We start from the raw sequence: 9168 nt of genomic DNA on the forward strand, positions 1-9168 counted from the left end.
ACGCAGAGAGCAGCGAGTGGGGGGAGGAGTTTATTAGAAACTAGAAAAAAACACCCGTGGGGACGTTCAGAGCCTCAGCGGGGCCGGAGCCCAGCCGTGCCGGGGGAAAGGAATGGGAGATTCCATGGGGGAACACTGGTTCTACTGGTGGGGGGGGGAACTGGGAGCACTGGGAAGGGTTGAGGGGGGCCGCTGGTGGCCCGGCTACTGGTAATAGAGCTCCAGATTCATGCCGTCGTGGATCTCATCTGCAGGCTGGAGTTAAGGAGAGGGGGAAGGAACGGAACGTGAGCCTGCTGCGTGTCCCGGTGGCCAACGTGGCTAGTGTCACGAGGAGTGTGGCCACCAGGAGCAGGGGGGGTGATCGCCCCCCTGTACTCAGCTCTGGTGAGGCTTCATCTCAAGTTTTTTGGGCCCCTCACTGCCAGAAGGACATCAAGGGGCTGGAAAGTGTCCAGAGAAGGGCTACGAGGCTGGGGAAGGGGCTGGGACACAAGAGGACACCCAGAGGGAACGGTCCCAAATTGCACCAGGGGAGGTTCAGGTTGGACATTTTGAGGAATTTCTGCTCAAAAAGAGCAGTCAGGCATTGGGACGGGTTGCCCAGGGAGGTGGTGGAGTCACCATGCCTGGGGGGGTTCAATAAAAGTTGGACGTGGTGCTTGGGGACATGGTTTGGTGGTGCCATCGGTGCCCGCCCTCACCCCCTCTTTAACGGGAACGCGCCCCCAGAGGAGGGAAGCCACCGAGACCCCCAGCGGGAAGGATACAGTCCCCGAGCGTGACGTGGTCCTTGAAGATGGTGTACCTGTAGGGAATGGGACAGTGAGGCGCACACCGGTCATCACGGCCCCGTCCCAAAACGCCCCGGGGGTGCCCCGCATCCAGCCCCTCCCCGGCCCCTCACCATTTCTTGAGCACGATCTTGTCCCAGCGGGTCCCCGTCTGCGCCGCGATCAGCTTCTTCAGGTCGCGGATGGAGTCCTCGGTGCTGGCGGCCCCGTTAAGGAAAGCAGAAGCGGGAGGAGCCCCCCCCCGTACCCCCCAGTGTTCCCCCAGTACCTCCCAGTGTTCCTCTGGTACCCTCCAGTGCCCCCCCATCACCCTCCAGGTGTTCCTTGGTGCCCTCCTGGCTCCCAGTACCCTCCCGGTGCCCCCCCAGCACCCTCCTGGTGCTTTCCTGGTCCCTTCCCAGTGCCCCCCAGTCTCCCCCCAGTGCTCTCCTGGTGCCCCCCAGTCCCCCCCAGTGCTTTCCCAGTGCCCCCCAGTCCTCCCTCTGGTGCCCTCGCAGCCCCCTTCCAGTCCCCCAGTGCCCTCCCAGTACTCTCCTGGTCCCCTGGTACCCCCCCGGTCTCCTCCCCGGTGTTCTCTCGGTCCCCTGGTGCCCCCGGTGTCCCCCTCCCCGGTGCCTTCCCGGTCCCCCGGTGCCCCCCCCCGGTCCCAGTCCCAAAGGATACTTGCATTTCACCCGCACCTTCTTGCCCAAGCGGTCGTTGCAAACGACTTCGATCATGGTTGCTGGGGGAAAGGAGGGGTCACCGGGGGGTGCTCGGGGGAACGGCGGCGAAAAGGGCGAGGGGGGAGGGAGGAGGGGCAGGCAGTTACCGAGAACGGGGGGGGGGCTACCGGAGAGGGGGTTACCGAGGGGGAGGGTTACCGGGGGTGGGGTTTACAGAGGGTTGGGGGTTACCGGTGGCGGGGGGGGCCGGGAACGGGGATTACCGGGAGCGGGGCCTACCGGAGGCGGCGTTACCGGGGGAGGGGGTTACCGGAGGCGAGGGTTACCGGGAACGGGGGATACCGGGAAGCGGGGGGATGGCTGAGAGTGACGGGAGAGACCCCGGGAGGGTTTATTGGGGTTAACGGGGGCCACACGGGAGGGGCCCGGCACTCACCGCCGCCGCCGCCGTTCCCCGCGCAGCTCCGCCGCCTCCTCCTCCTCCTCCTCCGCCGCACCGGAAGCGGAAGTGCGCGGGACCGGAAGCGCCGCAGCAGCCCCGTCATGGCGGCGCCCAAGATGGCCGCCAAGATGGCGGCCGCGCTCCCCGACCCGGTGCTGCTGCGGGTCCTGGCGCTGCTGCCGCTGCGGGACCGGCTCCGAGCGGCCAGGTGGGGCCGGCACCGGCGGCCAGGCCTCTCCCGCGGCCTCCTGCGGAGCTCTGGCCGCTCCCTTCGGTCTCTAAGCCCCGGCTGCCTCCTTCCCCGAGGGTCCCCGCTCCCCCCTCCGCCTCCTCCCCGGTCCCCCCGGGGCTCGGCCGCCTCCTCCCCGCTCCCCCGGGCCCCTCCGTGACTCCTTCGTGTCCTCCCTGCAGGGTCTGCCGGCGTTGGAGGCGGCTGGTGCAGGACCGGGTGCTGTGGGCAGACGTGGACCTGAGCCCGCACAAGGTGGGCTTCACCCCGGGGCTGGGGGCCGCAACCCCTCCGCCACCCCCCCCCCTTGTGTGATCGTCCCCCTCTTTTTATTTTTTTTAATTATTTTTAAATTATTTTTATTATTTTTTATTATTTTTATTTTTATTTTTTAATTATCTTTATTATTATTATTATTTATTATTATTATTTTATTGTATTATTTTTAATTATTTTAATTAATTTAATTATTTTTTATTTTTTATTATTTTTAAATTATTTTTATTTTTATTATTTTTATTAATTATTATTATTATTTATTTTTATTTTATTATTTTAAATATTTATTATTTTAAATATTTATTATTATTATTATTATTATTGTTATTATTATTATTATTATTATTGTTATTATTATTATTATTTTATTTTTCTCACCCCAGCTCAGCTCCAAGACCCTGTGGCAGCTGGTGCGGCACCGCCTGGGCGACAGCCTGAGGACTCTGCGGGTTCGGGGCGCGCTGCTGGCCGGGGGCAGGCAGCGGTTGCTGAGCCCCGCGCTGCTGGCCGCCCTGGCACAACGCTGCCCGCGGCTCTCCCGGCTCTGCCTGGCCGAAGCCGACCTGCGCCCGCTGCCCTACGAGAGCTTCCCCGCTTCCCTCACGGCCCTGGAGCTGAGCCGCTGCGAAATCCCTGCTGCCTGGTTCTGCGGCTCGGCAGCCCGAGCCCTGCCCCGGCTGCAGCACCTCGTGGTCCGCAAAGTCCCTGCGTTTTCCAACCAGCACCTGCTGAACGTCTCCTCCCGCTGCCGCCTGAAGACGCTGACCCTTTCGGGGACCTACCGCGTAACGGACGCGGGGATTCAGAGCGCGGCTCCGCACCTGGAGGAGCTGGAGCGCCTGGTGCTGCGCCACTGCGTCATTACCGACTCGGCCCTGCACTTCATCGGGCGCCACATGAAACGTCTCCGCTTCCTGGAGATCAGCAGCGCTGAGTCCCTGACGAACGCGGGCCTGGCTTGTTTAGCAGCCCTGGAGGGCCTGGAGACGCTGCGCCTCGACCACTGCGATAAGTTTTCCCCCGACGCCATCGCCGCTTTGTGCCGAGCGCTTCCCCGGCTGAGGAACCTCAAACTGGACGGGGCTGACTTTGGAGATGAGGCCATGGGTAAAATTCAGGCGAGCTTGCCCAGCTGTAGCTTCTCACACACTCCTTGAACAGCCCAAAGCAGGAGGGCGTTCGCCATTCATCACCGAGCTTCCAAATCCCCCTTTTGGGGGTAAAACCTTATTACCTAGGAGCTGCTGTTCACCTTTTGGGGAACAGAATCATTTAGGGGCTGAAATAGTGAGCCAAGCTGGGCTGGCTGAGTTTAGAGGGGGGGGGTGTGGCCGGTTTACAAGCTAAAGCTCTGTTTGCTCCTCTTCCCCCTGCTGCTGAGCATCAGGCAGCAGCTTAACCCCTGCCGAATTGCAGGAGTGAAGCGAGGCGCCCTCCTGCCGCAGAGCCCAGAGCCCAGACGTCCAGTTAATGCCTAACCCGATTGCCTCACTGCCCCGCACGTAGGCTGCAAGCTGTGCCGAGGAAGAAAGATTTCAGCCACACGTGCCAGGGCTGTGTTCTGGGAAAAGCTGGGGTGATCTGCCCAGGCAGCACTGTCACAGGCTGGGCTGTCATCGCACTCGTGCCTTTTTCCAGGACTCGTGTTTGAAGCTCTTCTCCAGGAAGTTTTGGTCCTGGGGCTTCCTAAATGGTGCTAAGAACAACACGTGGCCACAGGCGAACTGGTGCGGGCTTGCAGGCATCGCTGAGGCTGCCGTCACCTCTCTTGGCTGTCCTGGGAGCAGCCACGTTGCCCTGTCACTTTTTATTGCCCCCGATCTCCTCCTACCTGCAGTGTTTTAACCCCAGATAACAGATGTTGCGGCTGTAATGCTGTGACATTGCTATTCTTGGATCCCAGAGTCAGCCAAGGGCATTTTTAAATCAAATATTGTATTTATTAAATAAATAAATATATATTTTGGCTTACGTCTCCTTCCTGGTGTAAGGTTTTAACTGAACTAAATAAAATAAAGAAGTCAGGCAGCTTCTGACACCAAGCGCTTGGGTATTAACAAAGCTGCAGTGAGACAAGGTGCCTCGGGGACACCCGGGGATTTGTCTCCCACTTCAGCCACCCCTCCAGTCCTAGGGAATATTTCCCTTTATGGTGGGGACAACACTCAGAGAGAGTTTGAGCAAATGTCCAGGTCCAGGATCCTGTAAGAGATTCTCTTGGATGTTCACATCCCCTCTGATAGGAACCGGTTTCCTGCAGAACACAAGTACCTCAACTGTTTTCCCCACTGGGAGCCAGGAGAGACAAGAGAGAGATTTCCTAGGAAATGCAGTGGGAGGAAGGATTAACGGCTCAGCTGAGCCTCTCTCCTACCAGGTACTGCTTCGAGATGCGGCTCTTTTCACCCCCCACACCCCCTCCCCTCCATTCAGCTGTGGGTTGTGCAACGAGCTGCTAGGTTTTGGCCAGCCCTGGGTGGCAGTGACCCCTGTGACGAAACCCTCGTTGCTGTGCACCTCGCTAGCCGCCGGTCTTTGTGCCCTGGCCTCATTCTGCTTTCCCGTTCCTATACACAAACAATCTCGCTGTAGCTTTGGGGCAAATAAACAGTGGTAAATGCCCCAGCTCTGCTTTGGAAAGCATCCCAAGGCTGCCAGCTTAATAACCGCTGCTACGTGTTTATCGCAGGCCCAGAGATTTACGCTGGAGTAATTAGCGTTATTAAAACTTCAGCACTATCTGTCCCAGCACTCTCTGGGCTCGGAGAGCGAAGGTAAAACAGCAAAAGGGAAAATTAAAACCAGCCAAATTTGTCAGTCAGTCAACGTGCAGCCTGATGCCGGGAGAACCTAAATGTTCTCCTGATGTTTGCAGTGGGATGTTTGCGAGCCTGATGGCACAGCGCACCAAACAACGTAATTTAATATCTGACGGTCCCAACTCGCCCGTTTTCCATCGTCTCTGCAGAATGCACAATTTCTGAGCGTGGAATAGCACGAAACAGCAATCGCAAGTCCACGCGCCTCAGAGCAGCCTTCCCGCTGCTGCATGAAGTTTTGGCTGCTGGCTATCGCATGAGGGGAACTGTGAATATTGGGTGAGCAGAGGCAAAATGTAGGAGTAAAGGGCTGGAAGGGTCCTCTGAAGTCATCCATCGATGCCCCTGCAGCACAGCATTGCCCCTCTTCACCCATCAGCTGAAGCTTTTTCTCCTCACAAGCTTTGGGGAGCTCTTCCAGGGCCTTGTTTCTTCTCAGTCCCAAACTCGGAGGGGTCCGGTCTCCATTTCACCTTTGGCCATCACGTAACATCTTGAGCTTGCACGGTTCTTCCCCCAAGCCCACCTCATCACAGAATCAACCCCCTACGCTTCCTAAATGCGGGCCCAAAGACTTGCAGAAAGCCAGCTACAACCCCAGCCGAGCCGACGTACGGAACAGGAGACGGGGTTGTGTCGGGGCTGAGGGGGGTGAAGGCCACGGCCCCCAAAATGAATAGAATTCACCAAAGAGAGGCCCTAAAGTGAAGGTTATTGACGAATCTGGGGAGCAGCATTTCATCAGAAGGCTGATATTCCCAAGCAGCTCCTTCCCAAACCAAAATCTGTTTTCCGGGCCTGCTCTGGAAGCGGCGCGTTCGCTCCCTTCCACTCGAGGGAACCGCCTCAGAAAGCCGACAATTTGCCCTTTTCACTCCAAAGGGGATGTTCAAGCCTGGCCTAGAGCCCCCAGACGGGCGGGTTATTGGAAGTGGACGTGATCCAAGCTGCTATTTTGAGAGCAGGAGCCAATAAGAGGCAGCTCGAAAACCTGCTGGTTAAATGCTAACCTTTGGACCGAACGTCCCCACAGGCACTGCGCGTCCTCTCCTCCAAAAACGCTGATGACCAAGCTCCTACCGAGCTCCTAGGGCCAGCCAAAGCTCGTGGCGATGGATGAGGAACATCTCCACGATGACCTGCACATCTTTAAAGGTAAACCTCAGCCCTGCTAAGCCCTTTGATCTGCTGCTTCACAGAGAGGGGCACCGAGCCCCGATCTCCTGGCCTGCTTTTCCCCTGCCAACGTGCCTGGTTTGTGAGGAAGAGGAAGGTCTGGGCTTCAGGGCACCCGTTAGGGAGCTTGGCTAATTGGATCTAACGGGATTGATCGGTTGGGGTGAGGAACTCTGCCCTAAGAAGCTGCTCCCTGAGTTGAGGCTCAGCTGGAGGATGGGCAAGGGGGGCAGCGAGGGGCTGTGGGTGCTGGGGAAGAGCTGGGTGCCCACCCAAATGGGCTCCCAAAATGGGCTCCCAGCACCCTCAAAGACCTCCCAAGGGTGGCTCTGACCCCCTCCGAGCTCCCCAGCACCAGTAAGGGACAGCAAAGACCCCCCAGAGGACTGTCACTAGGGGAATCCATTTTGCTTTTCCACCAGGCAGCCAGGAGGGTCTAGAACATGTCACATCCCAAAATACACAGTGTAAAATCATCATTTCTGCGGAGGAGGCACCAGTTTTGTGCCGTTTGTGTGATACCTGGCAAAAAAATCACCTTCCCTGCCCCATAACGCGGGGTAATGCTAGCACAAGGCAGCGGCGTGACAGCCGTTGTGCCCATCGCTGTGCCCCAGAGGGGTCAGGACAGGAGCTACCATCCAAATTTTGCCTCCTGTAGCAAAAAGTTAACCATTCCAGGTTATTCATTAACCCTTCTATCAATGGAGCCCGAGGAGCTATGAAACTCAAATTAATCCGGTGGCCAGAGGGGAACCGTTTTTCACATCTCTTGTGTTTTATTTTAAAGACAGAAGCTTCTTCCAGCAGAAGCTGAGGTCCTTTCTCACGATTTACCTTCTGCTGGCGCTCTCCTTCTTGCTGATGATCACCTTGTTCGCCGTGTCGCTCTCCAGAGGTACCAAAGCCCCTCTGAGCGGGTGGAGGTTTCATGTTAATTCATGCTAATTAATTAGGCGGGTAGGACCAAGAGATGCATGAGGTTGTGGGGCTGGGGGCTGGCACCATACTGGGGGCTCGGACCTCCATGGAGACCTCCGAAGGACGAGGCATGGAGCAGGAAGTGGGTTAAATGCAGCAGAACAGAGCTCATCCTCATCCTCGGCCAATACCAGTACAACCAGTACACCACCGTGTCTCTCTCCCTCTCTCAATGCAGTTTCTGCCATCTCTTCTAAACTCAACGAGGTGCACACGGAGAAGAAACAGAACTTTTCCAACAGGGATTCCCTCTGTAAGTCCCAGACCCACGGCTTTGTACCCCCTCTGTGCTTTCCCTAAGCTGGCACCTGCACAGACAGAGCCCCAGGAGGGCCGGGTGGACAAGAGGGGGCTGCTCTCCTGCTTTCTGACAAGTTTTTTTTCCATTGGAAATAAAAATCCACCTTGTAGTAGAGGCATCTTTAAGGTGCTTTTGTGGGCAGCCAATATACGGCTGCAGGATTGTGCCCGTACCAGTTTGGCACTGGAGCACTGCTGGGGAATCCCTCCTGACTTCCCCCCATCCTTCTTCCCCCAGTGTTTCCCTGCGGACCCGAAGCCAGGGAGTGGGAATACTTCGATGGCAAATGCTACTACTTCTCCATCGACAGAATGAGCTGGTACAAGGCAAAGACCCAGTGCGAGGAGATGCACTCGCGCCTGGCCATCATTAACAGCTTCGCCAAGCAGGTAAAGACCCCAGCAGCCACCAGTTAGCCCCAGTTCCTTTCTGCATCCTTTGCTCCATGCCTCACACCCCAACTTTGGGATGCCGGAGTGTCCCAGAGCCTGCTGTTGTCCTCGGCAGCAGCCAGCAGAGAGCAGGCAGAACTCGCGCTGCCTGCCCGCCAGCTCGGGCTGCGTGGCTCTGCGGGATGCTCTGGTCCCCATCCCAACTCCTCCGCGACCCCAAAGAGCAGCCAAGCGCAGGGCTCGGCTGTGCCCCGAGCCCCCTCGCTCCGGGAGCCCCTTTCCTGGTGCTTTCCCTCCTGATCCCTCTCCCCGCTGCAGAATTTTGTCATGTTCAGGACAAGGAATGAGCGCTTCTGGATTGGGCTGACGGACGGGAACTCAGAAGGGGAGTGGGAATGGATCGACGGCACCGACTACAAGAGCACGTTCACGTGAGTGCCAGCCTGCCCCTCTGGGCACCCCAAAACCGCAGCCTGCTGGTGCACCCCTGTTTCACATCAGGTCTAACACAGCAGCAGAGCCAAGCACAGCACCTAAAGGCACCCAAAATCATCCGAAATTACCCAAGCCAGGCGTAGCTAGCCCCCACCCCACGCTCCCCGCATTTCCCTTCCCTGATTTTGGATTTCTCTGCCCAGATTCTGGAAGGAAGGCGAGCCCAACAACAGCGGCAACAACGAGGACTGCGCCCACGTCTGGACCTCCGGGCAGTGGAACGACGTCTACTGCACCTTCGAGTGCTACTACCTCTGCGAAAAGCCTGTGCCCAACTGAGCTGTGCCGAGCAAAGCGGCGTGCCCGTGCCCTGGCACCCCAAAAATTTCCTTTCTCTTCTTAATTTATACTATCCTGCCCGTTTCCTGCCGGTTCCTCTCGACCGCCCTGTCCTGCTGGGGATGGGGATGGACTTCCATGGTCCTAAGCAGGAATCCAGCTTCTCCATGGGGAGCTCGGCCGAATAAAGGAGGATTATTGCTCAGGAGCAATGGTTAACGCGGCCTCCTTGCTCCGGGGAGGCCGAGCTGGGGCGGTGGCGGGCACGAAGGGGACGCAGGGTGCGGGTCAAGCGCTGTGTCTGGGGAGCTGCTGC

General features: G+C 57.5%; 3 protein-coding genes across 4 annotated transcripts; 2 read left to right on the forward strand and 1 right to left on the reverse strand.

Moving 5' to 3' along the window:
• Nucleotides 1-14: 14 nt before the first annotated feature.
• Nucleotides 15-1993, reverse strand: UBL5 (ubiquitin like 5). The gene is made up of 5 exons (XM_068664355.1): nucleotides 1896-1993; nucleotides 1458-1518; nucleotides 908-991; nucleotides 771-808; nucleotides 15-248 (listed from the first exon to the last, which is right to left on the reverse strand). The coding sequence occupies exons 2-5, from the start codon at nucleotides 1511-1513 to the stop codon at nucleotides 205-207; spliced, it is 222 nt and encodes a 73-aa protein (XP_068520456.1). The 5' UTR covers nucleotides 1514-1518; nucleotides 1896-1993; the 3' UTR covers nucleotides 15-204.
• Nucleotides 1739-4375, forward strand: FBXL12 (F-box and leucine rich repeat protein 12). Of its 2 annotated transcripts, none has more exons than XM_068664349.1 (3): nucleotides 1739-2175; nucleotides 2313-2385; nucleotides 2793-4375. In XM_068664349.1, the coding sequence occupies exons 1-3, from the start codon at nucleotides 2003-2005 to the stop codon at nucleotides 3564-3566; spliced, it is 1020 nt and encodes a 339-aa protein (XP_068520450.1). In that variant the 5' UTR covers nucleotides 1739-2002; the 3' UTR covers nucleotides 3567-4375. The 2 variants fall into 2 exon arrangements, with proteins under 2 accessions (XP_068520450.1, XP_068520451.1); XM_068664350.1 differs by having other exon boundaries at nucleotides 1956-2109.
• Nucleotides 4376-6222: 1847 nt separating this feature from the next.
• On the forward strand, nucleotides 6223-9060 carry LOC137846416 (hepatic lectin-like). Its single transcript, XM_068664353.1, has 6 exons — nucleotides 6223-6383; nucleotides 7195-7302; nucleotides 7564-7638; nucleotides 7924-8075; nucleotides 8397-8509; nucleotides 8717-9060. Exons 1-6 carry the CDS (start codon nucleotides 6341-6343, stop codon nucleotides 8850-8852), a joined length of 627 nt encoding a protein of 208 aa, XP_068520454.1. The 5' UTR covers nucleotides 6223-6340; the 3' UTR covers nucleotides 8853-9060.
• The last annotated feature ends 108 nt before the right edge of the window (nucleotides 9061-9168 follow it).

Source organism: Anas acuta, chromosome 32 (genome assembly GCF_963932015.1).
Source record: "Anas acuta chromosome 32, bAnaAcu1.1, whole genome shotgun sequence".
Classification (NCBI taxonomy): domain Eukaryota; kingdom Metazoa; phylum Chordata; class Aves; order Anseriformes; family Anatidae; genus Anas; species Anas acuta.